This window comes from Lutra lutra, chromosome 7, assembly GCF_902655055.1.
Source record: "Lutra lutra chromosome 7, mLutLut1.2, whole genome shotgun sequence".
NCBI classification, from domain to species: domain Eukaryota; kingdom Metazoa; phylum Chordata; class Mammalia; order Carnivora; family Mustelidae; genus Lutra; species Lutra lutra.
In genome coordinates, this window is record NC_062284.1 from 129,823,890 (window position 1) to 129,847,080 (window position 23,191).

The following is a 23,191-nucleotide window of genomic DNA, read 5'->3' on the forward strand; positions in this document are numbered from 1 at the left end:
ATTTTGCAACTTTCTATTAATACTTTATGAAAGGAATTAACAGTATAGTCTAGCTTAGAATTATAGCAGAAGAAAAATACCTATTGAGCTTGAACTAGTTACACCTTTAGTTTCATTTGCATTCTTCAGATACACACCATCTCAACAAGGAGTGGCTTTCAATTCTGGAGCTAAACAGAGAGTTATTCGGATGGTGGAAATGCAGAAAGACCCAATGGAGCCTCCAAGGTTCAAGTAAGTAGGTAGCCTTCTGAGAATAAAACACTATTCTTTTTTTTTTTCCTTTAAGATTTTATTTATTCGTTTGGGAGAGGGAAAGAGCATAAGCAAGGGGAGAGACAAAGGGAGAGTGAGAAGCAGAATCCATGCTGAACTGGGAGACTGACATGGGGCTCAATCCCAGGACGTGGAGATCATGACCCAAGCCCAAGGCAGAGGCTCAACCATCTAAGCCACCCAGGCATCCCAATAAAACCCTGTTCTTAAAAAGGATATGAGAGGAGCAAAATATCTCAAATGTCCATCAGTAAGTGAGAGGATAAATAAATTGTGGGACACTTAATTATAAATGGAATACTATTGATATTGAAACAATTGTTTTAATTAAATCAATTTAATAAAAAAGAGTAAATATTGAATACATGAAATAATATGGATAAATCTCAGAATTATTATGCTGAGTGAGAGAAACCAGACAAAAATAAGGACATTCTGTATGATTCCAATTATATTATATAAACTCCAGAAAATGCAAACTAATCTGTAGTGACAGGAGGTAGATCAATGCCTGTGGTGAAGGAGGGGAGGATAGAGGGGATGATAGGAACAAGAGGAATAGGCGAGGAACATGCAGGAACTCGGAGGTGATAAGTATGTTCACTATCTTGATTGTGATGATAAGCTTCCCCAGTGTATACTGTGTCAGATTTAAACATGCATAGTTAATTGCATGTCAGCTGTACCTCAGTAAAGCTGTTTAAAAAAAAAAGGGACACTGAGTGGCTGAGTCAGTAAAGCATCCAACTCTTGATGTTGGCTTGGGTCGTAATCTCAGGTCCTGGGATTGAGCCCCATATCAGTCTCTGCACTGGGTGTGGAGGCTGTGTAAGATTCTCTCTCGCCCTCTGCCCCTCCCCCCACTTCAAAAAATTAAAAATAGGGGTCCCTGCGTGGCTCATTCGGTTAAGCATCTGACGCTTGATTTCGGCTCCAGTCATGATCTCAGGGTTGTGAGCATGGAGAGCTCCATAGAGCTCCATAGAGCATGGAGTCTGCTTGAGATTCTTTTTCTCCCTCTCCCTCCATCCTTCTCCACTCCCTCTCTTAAAAAATAAGTAAAAGGAAAAAAAAAAGTAGGGGTACCTGGCTGGCTCAGTTGGTAGAACATGTGAGTCTTGACCTTGGGGTCATGAGTTCAAGCCTGACTTGGGTGTGGAGCTTACATTTAAAAACAGAAGTATATTACCCTATGAAATGATAATGATATTGTGGAGGTGAGCTGGGTAGTAATGATGACAAGGTAGGCCGTGTTTTAACAGTTGTGGAAGCTGAGTGAACGAGGTATGATAGATGAACATTCATTATATACTCTATTTGTTTTTGTATATGTTTGAAGCTTTATAAAAATGGGAAGGGGAAACTTGAGACATAGTAACCAAAATGGAAAAATGTCTAACACCCTCTGGTTGTGCTTTGATTTATCCTTCAGAATCAATAAGAAGATTCCCCGAGGACCACCTTCTCCTCCTGCACCTGTCATGCATTCTCCTAGCCGAAAGGTAATCTTTACTATAGTCTAACATCTTTTTTTGTACTCATGATTATTAATTTTATAAATAACCTCCTGTAGAACAAAGTCTAGATGCCTATACAGGTACATTTTGTCACGCTTACTGTTTTTTATATTTGATTTTCAAGATCAAATGGGGACCCACTCAGGACTATAATGTGTAGTTCCAGAGTGCTTATGAGAATGTGTGTAAAATGTTAGCCATTAGTTTTCATGTTATTAGCCTAACCCCTCCTTTAAATGGAATGAGCAGGGTCTGCTATTTGACAAGCAGGATATTATAATTAGAGAAAGTGAGGAATTTATAGGCCTCTGATAATCTCAGTGCCATTTTTTAAGTATGATTTATTATCCAACTAAAAGAGCAAATTTTCATCTTCAAGAAGTCTTGTCACTTTATTTTTTGTCACTTGTCACTCTATTTTTTTAATAGACCAATTCTTTATTTTTTAAAAGATTTATTTATTTTAGAGAGTGAATGCATGAACGGGGGAGAGGCAGAGGCAGAGAGAGAAGGAAAGACAGTCCCCAGCAGACTCTCCACTTAGCGCAGAGCCCAATGCAGGGCTTGATCCTACAACCCTAAGATCATGACCTGAGCCAAAACCAAGAGTTATACACTTAACTGACTGAGCCACCCAGGTGCTTCTCACATCACTTTTTTTTTTTTTTTAAAGATTTTATTTATTTATCTGAGAGACAGAAATCACAAGTAGGTGGAGAGGCAGGCAGAGAGAGAGAGGAGGAAGCAGGCTCCCCGCCGAGCAGAGAGCCCGATGTGGGGCTCGATCCCAGGACCCTGGGATCATGACCTGAGCCGAAGGCAGAGGCTTTAACCACTGAGCCACCCAGGCGCCCCCTCACATCACTTTTACATATAGAAAAATACTAACTAGCGTTTATAATTGTTAAAAATAGATTTATAGATTATTTTCCATTTTTTATATTAAAGTTATTACTAGAGTCCATAATATGGAAACATAGTATATAGTGCTACCAAACAAATGGAATTTTGACATTTGACTAAATCTATTCACATATCAGTGTTCATTAACCTGTCTTTGAAGAGAACCTTGCACTTGGGTTTCTAGCTGGACTACAAATTGAAAAATGTCTTTATTATATCATTCACACAGATGACTGTGAAGGAGCAACAAGAGTGGAAGATTCCTCCTTGTATTTCAAACTGGAAAAATGCAAAGGTAATTAAGTTTCATAAAATCAGTCTCCTACAATTAGAACCTACTAGAAAACAGGAAAGAATTTTAGCCTCAGAAAGTTTCATTAAATCCTCAGCATCTCATTTAGCTAAATGTTTTCAAAAAGGAACACCCAACTTATGTGACTTTCTCTTTTTAATGTAATGGAAACGTAGTATTCCAGTCACATGAATACTGTGTAGATTCTTTTGGTGAACTGTAGTTATCAGAAGCATGTAGGGAAGGAATAGGTAGAATAAAGTAACATAGCAATGAATGATAGTATTCAGAAAATTTAGAAATTGGTACCTAAAATTATTTCTTAAAGAAACGAGTTTATATGATGACAAAATAGTAAATGTTTGGATATATTCAGTGCTTTAATTTTTAAACATTTTTTTCTGTTTATAACAAGGTATGCATAAGCTATTTAAATTCTTCATATCTCTAAGCACCAAATGCTTCCAGGAGTTATGAAGTATCTGCAAAATCTGTATCTGTATCCGTATCAGTATCTGTAATGTAAAATACATTTTCTTTTCTCTTTCTTTTTAATTTCATTTATTTGAGAGAAAGAGAGAGAACGCAAGCTGGATAGGAGCAGAGGGAGAGGGACAAACAGACTCTGCCCAAGTGCAGAGCCCAACACGGGGCTCGATCCCAGGACCCTGAGATCATGACCTGAGCTGAAACCAAGAGTTGGATGCTTAACTGACTGAGCCATCCAGGCACCCCTGAAATATATTTTCTAATCACTGTTTCCCCATTTCCCCCAATTTGTGTTCTATAATTCTATTTTTAATGGGTGAAGAAGGCCATTTTAATTTGTAGGTAAATGTAAATTATTTCTTAAGGGGAAGTTATGCACTCATCCTATAACAAAAAATTATTCGGTGGTCCAGTTTGACTTGTTAACGTGTACATAACTATGTGGTATCTTGAACTGATTCTGTAACACTTGCCTGTATTAGAAGTAAAGGCTGTGGACAACAGGTCAACATTTGGGAGTGTAGTCATAAATCTGAAAAAATAAAGCCAAGCCTGAAATGCCCTGGATGTTCAAGCATATTCCTCGAGTTATTGAGGAAAATAGGATGCAAAATTTCAGAACACAGAATCTCAGTTTTCTGTCAAGCTTCATCTTTTTTCCATTTACTAAAACGTGTGGTATTCTAAGAATCTGACTAGTCATTACAACAGTACCGTGCATTAAACTACCTATAGATACTCGGATTTTAGTGACTTGTTCCACTTTTGTATGACTGTTCTATTACTTGAGGCACAACTACTTAGCTATTTGTTAGTGATTTCCTTTTATTGTAACTCAAAATTAGTGACATGAGACTCTTTGCTCAGAGCTTGAGCTCTAACATCACACTGCCCAAGTTTAAATTTTAGCTCATCCATTTATTAACTGTGTGCCCTTGGGGACATTACCTAAGCTCCCTACCTCAGTAGTAGCATCTGTGAAATGGAAACAACGTTAGCAGCCTTCCAGAGTTACTGTGAAGTTTAAACAGGACCACACATGTGAAGTGCTTTTAAAATTGGCCTCCACGCAAAACCCTCAGTGTTAGCAGCTGCTGCCCTTGCATAATTGGGAAGAAAGATGTAAGAAAAAGAACTTCAGCTCAGTGGTGGTCAAAATGAACATATTTAAATCTAATTTTAAAGAATCTGTTGCTGCTTTTTTATGACTGGTGTTTTCTGCCTGTTGTCACACAGGGGTATACAATTCCTTTAGACAAACGTCTAGCTGCTGATGGAAGAGGCCTTCAGACAGTTCACATCAATGAGAACTTTGCCAAGCTGGCCGAAGCCCTCTATATTGCTGATCGGAAGGTTGGTCTCTTATAATGAAAGGATTTAATGCTCTTGATAATTCGTTAAGTCCATTTTTGGTTACCTAAGATACTATTTGTTCATTCCAGTTTAATTGACACGTCACTGTAAGTTTTAAGCCATACAGCATGATGGTTTGACTTACGTAAGATACTGCTGTTTAAGCTACAGTAGTGAGTTCCCAGAGAGGCTCTCACCTGCAGCATGTGTGCCAGAGATGGCACGTGCTATCTGCAGCTCTGTACCTGGTCTCAGCCTTTGTAGACTTGTACACACACCCTAACCACTGGTGATCCTGCTTCCTCATGACATTGCAGAACGATGTTCACTAGGCTGATCCCATTTTTATTTATTTATTTGTTCTTAAGATTTTATGTAATCATTTGACAGAGAAACAAGCAGAGGCCAAGGGAGAAGCAGCCTCGCCGCAGAGCAGGGAGTCCTATGTGGGACTCAGTCCCAGGACCCTCGGATCATGACCCCAGCTGAAGACAGACACTTAACTGACTGAGCTATCCAGGCGCCCCAATCTCATTTTTAAAGAGCTGACTGACTACTGTTTTTAGATTTCGTAATTTTTTTCTATTTTAAATATAGATGTCTCCCAAAACGTGGGTAACATAGAAAGGCAAATAAACATTCTGATGAAAGCTATAGAAAATGATAGTTGTAATATTGGTTGTCCTTTACTGTTATGGCATTAATAATTTTTTTTTTGAAGATTTTATTTATTTATTTGACAGAGAGATCTCAAGCAGGCAGAGAGGCAGGCAGAGAGAGGGGGGGAAGCAGGCTCCCTGCTGTGCCGAGAGCCTGATGTGGGGCTCGATCCCAGGACCCTGAGATCATGACCTGAGCTGAAGGCAGAGGTTTTAACCGACTGAGCCACCCAGGTGCCCCTATGGCATTAATATTATTAATTTGTGTGACCTATAAGTTCACATACATTATGGCATGCATTTAGAACATAGAAAAGTATATCTCCTGCATTGATTATAAAAATCATCTCTTGTTAAGGCTTTATCTTGAATAGACTTGCTTGATTTTGAACATATAATCAAGTCTTGCTATGTTACTGATACTGAAAATTTCTGTATTAGAGTCTTGTTTAACTTTTATTTTTTGGGTAGTTTCTGAGAAAGGATTAGTCAAACGGTGAGTTGCAAGATTAATTGGGTCTTTATAGTTTCAACCACTAAGACATTTTCCAGAGTGAAAAATGTAAGTTTGCAGTGTCTTCCAGGCAAGCTTTCTTTTGTAGACAAGAATCTTTGTTTTAATCGGGAGTAACAAATCTGAATTCTTTATACCTGCTCTTTCAAGCCAGACTTGAGTCAGGCTATTGGATGAGAGCTGTAACTTTTCCCCCAACCGTGTCTTATTTAGCATTCAACTTTACTGACAGGCTCGTGAAGCTGTAGAAATGCGTGCTCAAGTAGAGAGGAAGATGGCTCAAAAAGAAAAGGAGAAACATGAAGAGAAACTTAGAGAAATGGCCCAGAAAGCCAGGGAGAGAAGAGCTGGGATCAAAACCCATGTGGAAAAAGGTATGACATTGTCTTTCCTAAGTTGAATTTACAGTGTGAACAATACGTATCTCATTTCAGAGACTCACTGTCGTTCTTACTGCACACAAAGCTAATATGTACCTAGAAAGAAAATGTAGATATTTCACAAATAATACAGAACTGAAAGAGTAACTTCTGCCACTGAGCTGTAGCCGTTGAAAGTGTTTTATATATTTTTTTAATTTTTTTTTTTTTTAGATTTTATTTATTTGAGAGAGAGAGAGTGAGCAAGAGTGCAAGAGCAGGGGTGAGGGAGAAGTGGACTCCCCACTGAGCAGGGATCTCCCCCGCCCCCTGCCCTGCCATGTAGGGCTGGATCCCAAGTTGCTGGGATCATGATCTGAGCCGAAGGCAGACGCTTAACCAACTAGCCACCCAGGCACCCCAAGAGTATATATTTAAAGAAGGGCCTTCAGTATGGGACTACAGTGGACATTTTTAAAGTTCAAAGTAATGTACTTTTAAAATTCATGTATTACTCAAACAATGGGCTTGATTTTTCTCTCACTTTAATTTTCTTGAAACTTAGAAAAATGAGATCAACTGAATAATCCAGCTCTTCCACATACTAAAACAATCCACTTTTTCTGTCTTGTAGGCTGATAAACCTGTAATCATTAAATCTGCCAATATTTTCTTTCTGGCTTTATTTAGTGGTTTACACTGGTATATTAATTCATTTAGAGTGAGAAGAGTAATTCTAATTCAAGAAAGTTGTGAGGGTGGTTTGTTTTGTTAGTAAATCCTAGACTAGTACAGCAGTTCATTCACTCAGATCATAGTGAACATCTACTACATGCCGGTTCTCTTCTAGACACAAGGATTTCTGTTAGGATGGCGGTGTAGTTGTGGATTTTCCAGTGAGTGTAAACAGACCAGAAGAGTTAATTACAATTAGTAGATGATTTAGTGATAATAGTAGAGTAATAATTGCTGTGGAGAAAAATGAAACAGGAAGGGGGATAAAAGTGCCAAATGGAGAGGGTGGTCAGAATGGACCTTATTTCTGAGATGGTAACATTAGCACAGAAACTTGAATGAAGTAAGGAAGTGAGCCTTGTAGGTATCTGGGGCTTCGAAGAGCACCCTGGTTAGAAGGAACAGCGAGGGGACGCCTGGGTGGCTCAGTTGGTTGGACAACTGCCTTCGGCTCAGGTCATGATCCTGGAGTCCCGGGATCGAGTCCCGCATCGGGCTCCCAGCTCCACGGGGAGTCTGCTTCTCTCTCTGACCTTCTCCTCGCTCATGTGCTCTCTCTCAAATAAATAAATAAAATCTTTAAAAAAAAAAAAAGAAGGAACAGTGAGTGCCTAGGCCCTGAGTTGGGGGTATACCTGGTGTGGTTAAGGGAAAGCAGGGAGGCCAGTATAGCTGGAGTAGAGTAAGAAAGCTGAATAGTGGAAGAGGTGTCAGAATAGTTCGAGTAAATAGGAACAGTAGTGATCAGATCATGTGTGGTCTTTCAGCCATTTTAGAGACATGACTTTCACTTCAGATAATAAGGGAAGCGGTTGAAGAGTTTGAGTAGAACAGCATGATTGGCCATAAATGAGCAGGCAGTGAAATGGGCATGTGGAGGAGTAGGGAAACCATTTGGAGGGCTTTTGCAGTAATCCAGATGAGATGAGGATGAGAGGCAGGGAAAACATGATCAGATGGATTTTGGAGGTAGAGCTGACAAAATTTGCTTATGGATAGAGGTATGAAAGAAAAAGAGTCAGGGATGACTCCAGAACTTTTGACGTGAGCAATAGGGAGGGGTTGAGTTGCCATTTGCTAATAGTGGGAAGACTGCAAGGGAAGAGGTTTGGGAGGGAAAGATTAGTTCAGTTGTGGACATGTTAAGTTTAAGATGGAGGTGTCAAGCAGGCAGTTGGCCATAGGAGTCATGAGTTCAGCTATAGAGAAGTAACCAGAATTACTATAAGTAATGGAATCATATATGAATGACTTAGTGAGGCAAGATATAAAAACCTACCTGTTGTACATACACTTAGCCACTGAAGGGAATTAGAAGTCAGATTTCCCTATATCTAAGTCTCTATATTGGTAAGAAATTTAAAAAAAAAAACAAAACAAAACAAAAAAAAAACCCACACACAGAATCGTCCTTGAGGAATTAGCTAAAATCCTGAAAAATGTGTTGCCAGATATTAAAAAGAACTAACGTTTATTATTATTATTGGAAGACACCACTTATGGAAGACACCGCTCTGAGCACTTCACATGTACTGCCTTTATCATCCTGGCTCCAGCAACCCCTTGCAGAGGTTCTAGGATTGTCATCGTACAGAGGAGAAGACGAAGACTCAGAGTGATTGAGTGACCTGTACGAGGTCACATGGCTAATCTGTCATAGGAACAGGATTTAAATCCAGACAGGCTGGCTCCAAAGCTGTATCCCCTCAGACTGGTGAGAGAAGAGAAAATGAAGATAGACATAAACACAGTAGGTAGAGATCAAGATAGAACTAGCCCCTGTGGACCACAAGCAAAATGTTCTTTATTCAGCCAGTCTTTGAAGATACAAGGGTAAATTTACACCTGATTTTTTCCTGAAATTTTAATAGGATAATTTAAAAACACACAGAAAAGTTGAAAGAATTATACAGTGAACATCTGTATCTCCACCACCTGATTCTACAGTTAACTTTTTAAAAAACAATTAACATTGCTTAATTTGCTTTATCATCTATCTACTGATCTTCCTATCCATTTATCAGTTCATCTTACAATTTTGATGCATTTCAAATTAAGTTAAAGCCCTCAGTATACTTTACATCTAAACACTTGAGCTGCATGCATGATTCTGGAATTCACATTCAAAAACTAAACCAATACTGTTGGATTTAAATTAATTGCAAGTGAGTTAAAAGGGCTGAATGTGACTATAAAGAAATCCGTGGAATTATCTGTCATGGGTTAAAGAATATTCTCTTTGTTCCAAATATTAATGGGTAATATAGCGATGAAGTAATTTTCAACTCTGTTCACACAGAGGATGGGGAGGCACGTGAGAGGGATGAAATCCGGCATGACAGGCGAAAAGAGAGACAGCACGACAGGAATCTTTCCAGGGCAGCTCCTGATAAGAGGTAGGTGCTATTTGAGGTAAATTTTGAGTATTGGCTTTTGCGAGCCTCTTCGAGAAGAGTTTTAGTCCACTGAGACCAGTTTGCTTCTCTCCCTTTCCTCTCTAGATTGATAACTTACTACATCAGCACTTATTTTCTTAACACTGATGCTTACTTTTCTTAGCAGAGGAATTAACTATCCCTAGAAGAAATCCTTTTTCATCACCTTGTAGAGTCAGCTAGAATTGTGCATGATAGGGATATAGAAAAGGGAATTCAGATCATGTTTGTGAAAAGAAGGTAGTAGATAGGACTGTTCTGGTCTGTTCTTTTCCTGTTTCAAGTGGTGAGACAAGCTTATTACACACCTATTCCTCTAGACAGGGAAGAAGATTCTGTACCTTCATTGAGATCCTGTATGCAGAGAGCTGTCTTCAGTACAGTGGGGGAGAAAAGCAGGTTTTGTGAGAAGTGAAAATTGGCCTCTTCTCATGAGTAGTTATTTAAAATTCAGAAAGATAGTGTTGCCGTATAAAATGACCTGGGAAAATACAGCACTGCTAATAAGTCCAGACCTGCATGGAACAAACAAAACATATGTATGGGGCTTGCACTAAAGTAAGGATTGGTGAAGTTTATGCTTCACCAAAGGCTGAGCACTGAATTCTGAATGAGGGCTAAATGCAAATATAAAACCTTTTCTTTCCATATGAGCAGTTTTCCATGCTCTCATCACTTTGTGAGCTGATACAATCCATTTTTTCAAGTCATGTCTTAAACATGAAAAAGATGATTCCTGCTGGTGGTGGTCTTTTTTATTTAATGGCATAGCTCATCTCCCTGGATAAGTGAAGTCATGGAGAAGCAGGAAATCTGAACTTAGAGTCATGGGTAAATGTGCAGTGTAGGAAAGAGAGGAATGAAATGTGAAAGCGCACAATTAATGATCTCTTGGTCTGAAATTCCTAAGCTGTAAAAATCAAAATGGCTCTGTAGATAAATTGGGCCCTTAAAACCAGTAAAGTGTTTATGGGAATTGATAACATAGAAAAGCTGTAAACTTGTGATTGCGTGAAAATCAGGTTGTCTGTAGAAATTATTTTAAGACCTGAGTTTCTGGTAAAATAAATGATGACAGTTACTCTGGTTTCATTGCGATGTAGATTGCATACATACTGGAACAGCAGGGGCATTAAGATAATCTGAATACTGAATATCATTCTGAGTAATTCAGTCATTGACATGTTTTCCTCAAAATTCTAATAGGATAAAATTACTGAATGTGGTTTAGGTAAAGAACGGATTCTGGCTTGTTGACAGTGATTCATATGATACATCGGATTTGCATCCAGTCCCCCCGCCCCCCCAGTCCTCGTATAATAGCAAGTATAGACTGTAGCAATTTCATATCTCAGCATGCTCTCTTCATAAGGTGATTGCTTATATTAAAGAATTCGTGTCAAGAGTGAGTCTCTTGACAGTTCTTTTCAGCTAACAGGAAGCCCTGATTATAAAATCCTACTTCTTCTAATAACCATGTCTCTGAAATGCTATAAGAACTGCCAACCTGATTATGCGTTATCAGGGAATATATGTTCACAAGATATGAACAGGACATATTCATTAACTTTGCTTCTGAGATTGGTTGTATTGAAATTGAAATTCAGCTCGTCTGTAAAGAGTTTAGTTAGTGACATTGTATTTTGAAACAGGTCGAAACTACAGAGAAATGAAAATCGAGATATCAGTGAAGTCATTGCTCTTGGTGTGCCCAATCCTCGAACGTCCAATGAAGTTCAGTATGACCAAAGGCTTTTCAACCAATCCAAGGTACCAGGAGTTTAGACATAGCTTGCCTTAAGTGTTGATGTGAATACCAGTCCTCAGGGAAAACTAACATTATCATAGATTTGGATCAGCCTAAGGTGTACTGGCATAGTGAGAGAGAAAATTAGTAGTTGTGTGTTATAACTTACAGAACTGTTTTATCTTATTTCATCTTATTTGACATAAGATAAAACAACTCTGATTTTGACCTCTACAGTTGGCTAAAATTTAAGACCCGATTAAAAAATGAATGAAATAAGTTGATAAAACTTGGTGGTTTTTGTTTTGTTTTGTTTTGTTTTTTTAAAGATTTTATTTATTTGACAGAGATCACAAGTAGGCAGAGAGACAGGCAGAGAGAGAGGAGGAAGCAGGCTCCCTGCTGAGCAGAGAGCCTGATGCGGGGCTCGATCCCAAGACCCTGAGATCATGACCTGAGCCAAAGGCAGAGGCTTAACCCTCTGAGCCACCCAGGCACCCCATAAAACTTGGTTTTAATGTATTAGTCTTTTTTTTTTTTTAAGATTTTATTTATTTATTTGACAGAGATCACAAGTAGGTAGATAGGCAGGCAGAGAGAGAGAGGAGAAAGCAGGCTCCCTGCCAAGCAGAGAGCCCGATGTGGGACTCGATCCCAGGACCCTGAGATCATGACCTGAGCTGAAGTCAGAGGCTCAACCCACTTAGCCATCCAGGCGCCCCTAGTCTTTTATTTATAAAGTAAAGCCAGTATCCTACAAAAGTGTATCTTGGGTTTTTTGTTGATCTTTGAAACACAAATTTAATGCTAAAGAAACATATAACTTGAGATCTTTAAATGCTAAAACTAAATTTAAGTGCTAGACTAGTTGTTAGGAAATTGGATTTCTAATACCTATTGTTATTAACCAGCTAGGATACCTTAGGCCCGAAGAAGTGCCTTTATGTGTTAATCCACCCAACATTGATTATGTACTGTGCATTAGATGATGAGATCAAAGATAGATGTGCCTTTACCCTCAAGGAACATTCGAGTCTACCGGAAAAGACATTATCTATGTATAAGTAAGGACAGGGCAGATAGCAATAAATACATGGAAGTATAAAGTTCTACTGGGATACAGAGAGGAAAAATTTATTATGACTTTGAGTCTTTAAGATTTGAAGGTGGCATTTGAGTACGCTCTTCTAGTTAATAATAACTTAATTGGATACTTTTTTACATTCCTGGCATTGTTCTAAGTCTTTCACTTTTATTATCTCACTTAATCCTTATAAAAACCCTGTGAAGTCATACTATTCATTATAATCTCTACTTGTAGATGAGGAAATTGAGGAACAGTGGTTTAGCTAGAAATTGTTAGAAGATTCAAACATTTGATTTCAAAGGTTGTAGGGTTTTTGTTTTTTGTTTTGTTTTGTTTTCAAAATTTTAAGTTTTTAGTGATAAAACTGGCAGTTTTTTTAAATTAACATGTAATATAGTTTTAGCCCCAGGGGTCAAAGCTTGTGTTCTTAAACACAGTGCAGTGGTAACTTACCAGCCTGAGCAAAGGAGGGTTAGGCGTGCAAGTTCCACATAGGCAAATACGACAGTTACGTCTTACAAGCTTAAGCTTATTTCAAAGCTGTGATAAAAATTTTTCTAGAAGAGCACATCCCTGTATTGAGGAACCATCCAAATATATGAAACAAATTTGTTCATTGTTGACTTGGGATTTGCTCTTAGAGCCTGTCTCATGCTATAATAGTGATGTTCTCAGGGAGTTAAGAAGTATAGCACCATTATTCTAAATGCCATGAGATACTGTTGGTACAGCATCCGTATCTTAGTCTTGGGATTTTGAGTTAAAGCCCCATGTTGGGCATAGAACTTAATTACTTAATAAATGAGTAACATCAGATAAATGCTTTATAGTTCTTTTGTCTTCTTGCCACTATCTGTACAACTGAAATTAAGTACCTGCTTATACTCTCCAATTTTAATGACTACTTCACTAAAGCGGTCAAACTTGTTAATTAGCACTTTACTTAAGGACCAAACCTGGTAAGAATAAAGTTTATGGACTTTATTTTTTTTTTATTTTTTTTAATATTTTATTTATTTATTTGACAGAGATCACAAGCAGGCAGAGAGGCAGGCAGAGAGAGAGAGAGGGAGGAAGCAGGTTCCCTGCTGAGCAGAGAGCCCAATGCGGGGCTCAATCCCAGGACCCTGGGATCATGACCTGAGCCGAAGGCAGAGGCTTTAACCCACTGAGCCACCCAGGTGCCCCTGGACTTTATTTTTTTATGAAGATCTTTTTAATTTGCAGTTCAGATTGCTGAAAATGTGCGCTAGTAATGATTACATGAATGTAATCAGATACAACTTTTAATATATTTTTATTTAATTTCCTTTTCCCACAGGGTATGGACAGTGGTTTTGCAGGTGGAGAAGATGAAATTTACAACGTTTATGATCAAGCCTGGAGAGGTGGCAAAGATATGGCCCAGAATATTTATAGGCCCAGTAAAAATCTGGACAAGGACATGTATGGTGATGACCTAGAAGCCAGAATAAAGACCAACAGGTACCTAAGTAGACAGCACAGTTTCACTGTTGCACCAGTGAAAACAAAGTAGTTCATAGTCCTTTCTCTTTTTCCCTAGGTTTGTTCCCGATAAGGAGTTTTCTGGTTCAGACCGCAGACAAAGAGGCCGAGAAGGACCAGTTCAGTTTGAGGAAGATCCTTTTGGTTTGGACAAGTTTTTGGAAGAAGCCAAACAGCACGGGGGCTCTAAAAGACCATCAGATAGCAGCCGCCCCAAGGAACATGAGCATGAAGGCAAGAAGAGGAGAAAGGAGTAGACACACCTCTCTTCAAAGTCAATGAACTTTTACCCATAACCCTAATGATGCAAGTCAGATGGGGAAACACTTTGTACATGGCCAGGATAAAAACCAAATCTGGGTGTCAGACCCCAGCACTACTTTTTATTACGGGAGTAAGGGGGGAGGGGGAAAATTCTTTGAACTATTTAGTTTTTTTTAAAGAGTGGGTTGTGTTTGTGCTTCTCCTACCTTTTGGCATTTATAGAACGTACTGCCCCACACATGAAATTAAGACCACTTCCTTTTTGTGACATTAGTACTTTGGGGTTAATATTTTGTGTAAGAATGACTGCTGATGAATAAAGTTGCCCCAACCACAGTGAGTAGAAGGATGTTCACGTACTGGAACTGTCCTGCCAAATGACATTTGCCCCTACTACGTTTTGTTTTAATTTGGAGTGGGGAAATTAAGCTCTTGCTTGGTGCAACTATTTGTTTCAAATAAAAACATTTAGACAAAATTTTTAATTTTATTTACTCTAATAGGCAGTAATAGTCTCAAAAGTCTTTCTCTTCATCAGATGTCTGATCCCCTTGCAAAATTTTTGGTCTTTGAGCTTGAACGTAGAGCTAAAAAAAAAAAAAAGAAAAATCAAATAAATATTATAAGGAAAGGTGGTATCTGCAAAAGCATTCCAACAGGAGATTGCCACTTTAAGACTGCCTTTTTATGAGGGAGTCAGCACCAGTAAGTCAAAAGGATGTTGCCTGATCCCCGGTCTTAAGACTAAATCAGTTTAACCCAAGGTTGCATAGTTAAGTGGAAAAGCCAGTCTCCCTACCTTGTAAGCAGACTACTGTTCTATGTTAGATATACCTTGCTAACTGTTAAAGAGTCTTCCTAAACTACCCTCCCCAGACACCATAGGACAGGCACCCTACCACCACCACCACTCTTTAACCAATAAAAGGAACTTCAGTTACAAATCTCCCGAAGTCCTTGTCATTCCATACTTCTGACCTACTAAACGGATATACAGAAAGCTCATGATGTTATACAGAAAAATATTTACCTTTACTCCATCAAGAATGTGATGTTTTTGTTGTAGTGCATTCTGAAGTTCCTCTTCTGAAGAAAACTGAATCCAACCCATACCTCTGTGAAATCCAGTCTCTTTGTCCTAAAAATTCAAAATTTAGAAAAGATTAATCATGAACTGGAGAAAGTTTCCATGAGCTCCAATCAAACTACCAACTTTTTCATCTGCCCAAATGGAATAACAGATTTTAATAAATGTCAAAAACCTTGCTTTAATACATACTTACCCTCCTAGTTACCAAAGGTCAACCCTTGTGTTAATCTTAACATTCTGCTTTTCTGCTGCCACTGGAGGAAGTAAAATATTGGCAGTGAAGTTTCTGTCATTCGAGATACAAACTACACTAACAATAAAGGGACATTTTGATCACAGAAAGAAACAACTCTGTTTCTAACTTCCTCAATTCTAGAAATTAAAAAATTAGGCCTCAAAACCTAGCTCGTTTCTGGTAGTTTTGGAAACAAATTACTCTCATCACCACCACTACCATTATAATTATATAGTCCTAATGAAAAATAGAAAAAAATATATATTACCCTCATTTACCTAGCTCTAGATTAAAGTAACGCTACTCTGTGCAAAACACAGAGTGCTTATCATCCAACCTATACACAGCGGAGAAGATTCTGGTGTGTTTGGGTGCACCCTGCCCCCACCCCACCAGCCCTACTATTGAAGAACAGATATAAAGATGTCTATTCACTCAGTACCTCATCAATCTTCTTACAAAGTTCCGTTATGCTCTGCACCACCCCTAATTGCCCCCTAATTTAAAAGGTGACTTTTTAAGTCTTAACTTATACTGCAGGAAGTTTCTGGTAATATCCCGGTAATTCACTCCTTACCTCAGCTAGTTTCTCCTCTACTTCTGTATGGCCATTTCTGTTAGTAAAAGCCTTAAAAATGTGTGTTTATGTAAAACTTAGGTACTATGCATTCTAAGATACAGGAACCTGGATTTCTGGGCGCCTTGGTAGCTCAGTTAAACATCTGCCTTCAGTTCAGATCATGATCCCAGGGTCCTGGGATCGACTTCTGCATTGAGCTCCCTGCTCAGTGGGAGTCCGCTTCTCCCGCACCCTTGCTGCTCTGTCAATTAGTAAGTAAAAAGTAAAATCTTTAAAAAAAAAAAAAAAAGGATGGGACGCCTGGGTGGCTCAGTCTGTTAAGCATCTGCCTTCAGTTCAGGTCATGATGCCAGTGTCCTGAGATCAACTCCACAATGCAGGCTCCTTGCTCAGTGGGGACCCTGCTTCTCTTTCTGAAGCTCCCCCTGCTTGTGCACTCGCTTGCTCTCTGACAAATGAATAAAATCTTAAAAAAATAAAAGCAAAAAAAGGAACCTGGATTTGAATACATGAATTTGTTTATCAGAAACTAACTTTTTGGGGGCACCTGGGTGGCTCAGTGGGTTAAAGCCTCTGCCTTCAGCTCAGGTCATGATCCCAGTGTCCTGGGATCAAGCCCCAAGTCGGGCTCTCTGCTCAGCAGGGAGCCTGTTTACACCTCTCTCTCTGCCTGCCTTTCTGCCTACTTGTGATCTCTGCCTATCAAATAAATAAATAAAACCTTAAAAAAAAAAAAAAAGAAACTAACTTTTTGGGCACCTTGATGGCACAGTCAGTTAAGCGTCTGCCTACGGCTCAGGTCATGATCACAGGGTCCTGGGATCAAGTCCCGCATAGGGCTCTCTGCTCAGCAGGGAGCCTGCTTCCCCCTCTCTCTCTCTGCCTACCTCTGCCTACTTAAAATCTCTCTCAAATAAATAAAATCTTAAACAAAAAAACTCCTCTAACTTTTCTCCTGTTAACATTTTACTTAGTTTTACCAAGAATCAAAGTTTTCTTCTGTTTAGGACCTCCAGGTCCTAAATAATTTTGCATACACTTTCAAGAAGGAAATGGTGAGAAATGTGTTACTATTTTGGGAGAAATTTTTAAGTAGGTTCCACACCTAACTAGTGTGGAGCTCAATGCAGGGCTTAAACTCATGATCTCTGAGATTAAAACCTGAACTGAGATCAAGAGCTGGACACTTAATGAACTTAACCACTCAGGTGCCCTCAGAGAATTTTTTTTTTAATGTTCGTCAAATAGGAATTTCATCCTCTTCGTAAAAATTTACTTGTTAAGCTTATAGAAAAAATTTTGTGTCTGTAATACTTATGCCTCATTCTTTTAATTACCTGTATTAAAACTCCATTGTATCAGTGAATTAATATATATTTAATCCCCTTAATGAACATTTAGGTTCTTTCCAGTTATATTATTAAACAAAGCTGCTTTGAACTTTTTTTTCTTTTTTTTTTTAAAGATTTTATTTTCAGAAAGAGAGAGCATGAGCACAAGCAGAGGGAGCAGCAGGCAGAGCAAGAAGCAGTCTCCCTGTGGAGCAAGAAGCCTGATGAGGGACTCAATTCCAGGGCCTGGTAATCTCAGAGTCCCCGTGCTAAAAGCAAATGCTTAAACAACTGAACCACCCAGGTGTCCCTGCTTTGAACATTCTTGACCACACTATTTCTGTAGAATAAATTCCTAAAAATGGAATTGCTAGATCAAAGTAAATGTAGATTCTTAGTTTTGATTTTTGCCAAAATACCCTTCAGAAATGAAGTAAACTTCTGAGCGCCTGGGTGGCTCAGCTGTTAAGTGTCTGCCTTCGACTCAGGTCATGATCCGAGTGTCCTGGGATGGAGCTCCGCACTGGGTTCCCTGCTTAGTGAGAAGCCTGCTTCTCCCTCTCCCACTCCCCGTGCTTGTGTTCCTTCTCTTGCTGTGTCTCTCTCTGTCAAATAAATAAATGAAATCTTTAAAAAAAAAAAAAATGAAGTAAACTTCCGAACAATTTCCGCTTCCCTACACCCTCACTAGCACTAAACAGGATCAATCTATTAGATCCTTGGAAGGCAACTAACATTAAAACAAGAGTTAAGAATTTTAATTACTTTAGGTTAATATTTTGTCACGGTCTTCTCAGTGCCATGAGGAAAAAAGGGGCAGTTTTAGTGAAGCAGTTGCCGTGAACTATAGTGTCCTCACATCCCACCCCCCCAACTCAGTAATCCTAGAAAGCCCACAGACAAATACAGCCCAGGATAAAGTAGAACAAATTTATAAACTGATTTCTAAATCTTCCTTAAAAAGAAAAGAAAATATAACAAATACAAAAACACTAAAGGAGAAAAAAAATCACTCAACCTAATAAGGATAAAGTTTAAAATAGATATTCTCCATCAATTAGTTTGATGATAAAATCATCTCTAGTATCAAGTCCTTATAATACTGGACTAGGCAGAATTCTAAGATAGTTCCATGATGTCCACATGTCTCTCACTATGTTAACCCTCTGAATAAGCCCCTCCTTTTGGGTGTGTGAGGGATCTGTAACATACTTCTAACCAAAAGAATATGGCAGAAGTGATGGGAAGCTGCTTGCCTGATCAGTTATACAGCAAAGGTGATGCGACGTCATTCCCATGACCGTGTTATAAGACAGTCTTAACAGACTGGAGAAACTTCTCTGCTGACTGAGGAAGTAAGCTGCCGTGCTGGGAGACAGCCTACACACCTCCCAGGTAACAAGGAACTGCAGGTGGTCCCTACAAGCTGAAAGCCAGCAAAAAAGTAGGTATCTCAGACCCACAGTTCAAAGACGACTTCTGCCAACAACCTGAGAGAGCTTGAAAATCAGTCTTTCCCAGTTGAGCCTTTGAGCCCCTGATGAAACCAAAGCCCCAGCTCATCCCAGGACTGCAGCTATGTGAGACCCTGAGCAGAGGACCCAGCAAGGCTGTGCCCAGACTTCTGATCTGCAGAAACTGTGAGCTACTATGTATGTGTACTGTTCTGAGTCATTAAGTGTGTGGTAATTTGGGGCCCGGTTGGTTAAGCGTCTGCCTGCAGCTCAGGTCATGATCTCAGGGTCCTGGAATCGAACCTCACATCAGGCTCTCTGCTCAGCTGTGAGTCTGCTTTGCCCTCCTCCCTCCTTCCTCCCTCCCTTCTCCCTGTGCTTTCCCGCTTCTCCCTCTCTCTCCCTCAAATAAATAATAAAATCTTTTTTTAAAAAACTGTGTCATAATTTGTTATACAGGAATTTGTTTTACAGTTTTAATCAGTATCACCCACAATTTTATCAATAAACACTGAGTAGCTTCATTCCATTAAAAATCATATAAGCTGGGGCGCCTGGGTGGCTCAATGGGTTAAAGCCTCTGCCTTCGGCTTGGGTCATGATCCCAGGGCCCTGGGATCGAGCCCCACATCGGGCTCTCTGCTTGGTGTGAAGCCTGCTTCCCCCTCTCTCTGCCTGCCTCTCTGCCTACTTGTGATCTCTGTCTGTCAAATAAATAAATAAATCTTTTTAAAAAAATCATATAAGCTGATAGGCTTTAACAAAGTCAAGAATTCAAGGATAAAATTAGAGGATCAAAAATTAAAGGATAACATTTTTTTAAACAGATAATACTCACAAAAGGTACAGTGCACTTTCGTACATGGCCAAACTGTGCAAAGTGTTCCCTCAGTTCACCTGTATAGGAGGAAAAAAATATGTTAAAAGTAGTTAATGTATTAGTTGATATATTTGGGGCACCTGGCTGGCTCAGATGGTAAAGCATGTGACTCTTGATCTCAGGGTCGAGTTCAAGCCCAACAACTGGGCATACAGATTACTTAAAAAGAAAAAAAAAAAAAAGTAGTTAATGTATTTTGCATCCTCCATCCTAGATTGTAGCTAGAAACCAAGAGGGGACCTAGAATCCCCAAACTTTTTGTGAACAGGAACTACTTTTCATTTCCTTGAAGCCTTAAGATTTAGGAAGTAGCTACGGTACTGATTACTTCCTTAAGTTATGATGGGGCTACATCTGATAAAGCTATCATAAGTCGAAAATATCCTAAGTTGAAAATGCATTTAATACACCTAATGAGCATCAGAGCTTAGCCCAGCCTACCTTAACCATGCTCAGAACACTTACATTAGCCTACAATTAGGCAAAACCATAACACATAGCCTATTTTATAATAAAGGGTTGAATTTCTCACGTAATTTACTGACTACTGAAAATGAAAACCAGAATGGTTATATGGGGACAAAATGGTTGTAAGTCTATCAGTTGTTCACCCTCATGACCACATGGCTGACTGGGAGCTGCCCCTTGCTGATGCTGCTTCTAATCCAAGAGAGCATCATACTGCCTATCACTAGTATGGGAAAAAAATCAAACAGAATGCCTATCAAATAGAATCAAACAGAATGCCTATTATTTTCACTTATCACTTTTTGACTGTAAAGTCAAAAAACTGTAAATCAAACCATAGTAAGTCAGCAACCATCTGTATAAAGCTGCAATGTGCCAGAAATGAGGGGAAATGATGGGGTGTGGGCATATGCAAATAAACTGCTGAGTCGACTGTAGTCATTACTCCCAGCAGATGACTGTCTTCATCAGTTACTGTACTAGGTACATGGATAATAATCCCTGTGAGAAATTCACACACAAGACATATAATTAGAACACAGTATATTGCCAGCCATATTAGGGATTTTCAAACAAAAGCTCAGTTTACTTCCCTTTCATAAAGTTTACACTCTGTTAAATAGTTGACACTCTAAAATTTGTTGAGATGACCCTACTTACCCTTCCTGCCTTATTACCTATTGCTGGCCCATAGTTACTCTCTAGTACAGCAAATGAAACTCTATGTATCCATCGTACGGATTCCCACCTTTGCCTGTCATTCTTTCCCCTTGCTATGTCAGTAATCTTATCTCTTCCTGCCTAAATTGTAACTATCTTTCAGGACCCAGGCCAAATATAGCCAAATACTGTTTTATTGGGCTTCTACTGCCACACAAGGCAATGTACTACCCCTGTGAGGCCTCAGAGATACATAGCAGATAATCTTAAAGATCAAAAACTACCTGATCTCTTCTGAACTACAGTGCTTATACTTTCCCTGATTAACATTTCATATTACTGGGTTATTTCCCCCTAGTTCATCTAAACTTCACTGGTTCAACAACGGCTTGTATCTGTTATAAGTCTCCTCACCCTCACCACTACACCATAAACTCCCTGAGTGTTGAGTCCACTATGTCAACAGTAACTGACAACAGTAGGGCAGTACCTGCTGAATGAAAAAATGCCTAGTAATCTGTCAACAACCCACACAGACTAAATTTCAGAAGTACTCTAATAGTTGGTCAAACCATTTGGCAAATTCAGGACCTCATGGATCAGCACCAGGACAAACATGTTGTTTACCACTAAACAAAATAGTGTTAAATATGCATGTCTTGAACAAGGTATTAAAAGTTCTAGAAAACATCCACTTCCCAAACAAGCTCTGGAAGGTAACCGTCTTCCCAAATTACCTATAACTGTTACGGAAAAACTGCTGCAAGCACCTAGAACAATGTCATCCTCAAACAGATACCCCTGAAATATTTGCTGAATGTATGAATGAACCAAGAGAGACTGCTTCAAAATTGCATGTTACACTCTTTTTATGAGTTTTAAACCAACCCATTATGGTCTGGAAACTTGCAACTGCAGGATGATGGTGAAATCCCGGAGCCTTTATACAGTTTCACAGGGCCTAAGCAAGACATTGTACTGCCTAGATCTTCACCTGCTACGTATTAAGAAAGGGGGGCCCAAAACAATCTATTTCCCATTCTATTATTCACACCAGGGCCACAAAGGCTAAGAAGTGAGTAATCCTATTTCCGTTCTTTTGTTTAAAGGAGATGACCTGACACATGAATACCTACAATAGTGACCGTGGATTTTTAATTTTTGGTAAGCAAATGTAAAAACCATTTTTCAAAAGTGCAACTGACAAAAATCAATGTTGATGAGAGATTTCAATACTGATTACTCCCAACCCTCTATCTCCAGCCTAGGCCTCTCCCATAAGCTTACAGTGATTATAGTAATCATGAAAACAACTATCATTTATTGAGTACTTAGTCTGTATCTAGCACAAGTCTAAGTGGTTTACATATAAACTCATTTAACCCAATCAAAAGTCCTATCAAGAAGGTATCACTGACTCCATTTCATAGATGAAACTGAGAAACAATGAGCCCTTTTCCCAAATTACCTCCCGTTAGGTTACACAACTATTAAATGGCGGAGGTGGAATTCCAAACTAGACAGCATGGCTTCAAAGGACGTTTCTCAATAAATATATACCATCTCCTCTGTCCAACTGCCAGACCGAGACTTCACAGATTTTTCTCAAACTCAACACATTTAAACTTTACTCCTCGTCTTCTTTAATCTGCTTCCCCTACATTTAACCACGATATTCACCAACGCTAAAAACCTGGAATTCGTTCTTCCCTTTCCGTCATTCCTTACTCCTACCCCACTCAAGCCATCGCGAAAAGCCGTTGATTTTGTTTTGTTAACATAAATGGATCTGACCCCCTTTTTACCACTACCCTATTTCAGGTCCTCGTCTTTGGACTAAAATATTGAAATTGCTTTTTAATGCGTTTCCTCGCCTTCAGTCTTGCCAGTTTGAATCCACCCTCCACACCACTGTCAAAATAATCACTTCCAAATCGTAAATATTGAGTTTTCAAGTAACTAACCGTTCCACCGAGCCACAATGGCAAGGCAGGAGACCCTGAGTACGTGCCGCAAAAGCTTAAGGGGCATCCCTGAACGATTCATTGAAAAAAAATATTTTTTTTATTTCTGCTCACTGGCTTGCTCAGGAACCACAGCTCTTAATCCAGCCACCACACTGACACGCATTCCGCCGAAAGCAGTGCTTTTGAGGATCGCTTTTACCTAAAACTTCAACCCCTAACACGTCTCCATCACTCACTCGAGGCCGCGGTCCAGGGGATTTTTCTGACAAAAGCCACGGGCCGGCTAACACTCGTTCGCAGCGCCATAGCACCCCTCACTGCAGAGGCAGCCATCTTTAGATCGAGGACCTCTGCGACTTGTGGTCGCGACCCCGGAAGAATCTTGCGGAT

General features: G+C 39.3%; 2 protein-coding genes across 2 annotated transcripts in view; one reads left to right on the forward strand and one right to left on the reverse strand.

Moving 5' to 3' along the window:
- The window catches only part of SNW1 (SNW domain containing 1), a 36,247-nt gene extending 21,633 nt beyond the window's left edge, over window positions 1-14,614 (forward strand). Inside the window, exons 6-14 of the mRNA XM_047736273.1 lie at window positions 130-234; window positions 1,709-1,778; window positions 2,926-2,991; window positions 4,714-4,830; window positions 6,236-6,377; window positions 9,397-9,493; window positions 11,185-11,302; window positions 13,688-13,851; window positions 13,931-14,614. Coding sequence (XP_047592229.1) covers window positions 130-234; window positions 1,709-1,778; window positions 2,926-2,991; window positions 4,714-4,830; window positions 6,236-6,377; window positions 9,397-9,493; window positions 11,185-11,302; window positions 13,688-13,851; window positions 13,931-14,129 — 1,078 coding nt within the window. The 3' untranslated portion in view covers window positions 14,130-14,614. The remainder of the gene's footprint in view (window positions 1-129; window positions 235-1,708; window positions 1,779-2,925; window positions 2,992-4,713; window positions 4,831-6,235; window positions 6,378-9,396; window positions 9,494-11,184; window positions 11,303-13,687; window positions 13,852-13,930) is intronic.
- SLIRP (SRA stem-loop interacting RNA binding protein) lies at window positions 14,604-23,188 on the reverse strand. Its single transcript, XM_047736275.1, has 4 exons — window positions 23,038-23,188; window positions 19,665-19,723; window positions 15,167-15,274; window positions 14,604-14,723 (listed from the first exon to the last, which is right to left on the reverse strand). The coding sequence occupies exons 1-4, from the start codon at window positions 23,132-23,134 to the stop codon at window positions 14,652-14,654; spliced, it is 336 nt and encodes a 111-aa protein (XP_047592231.1). The 5' UTR covers window positions 23,135-23,188; the 3' UTR covers window positions 14,604-14,651.
- Between the last annotated feature and the right edge of the window lie 3 nt (window positions 23,189-23,191).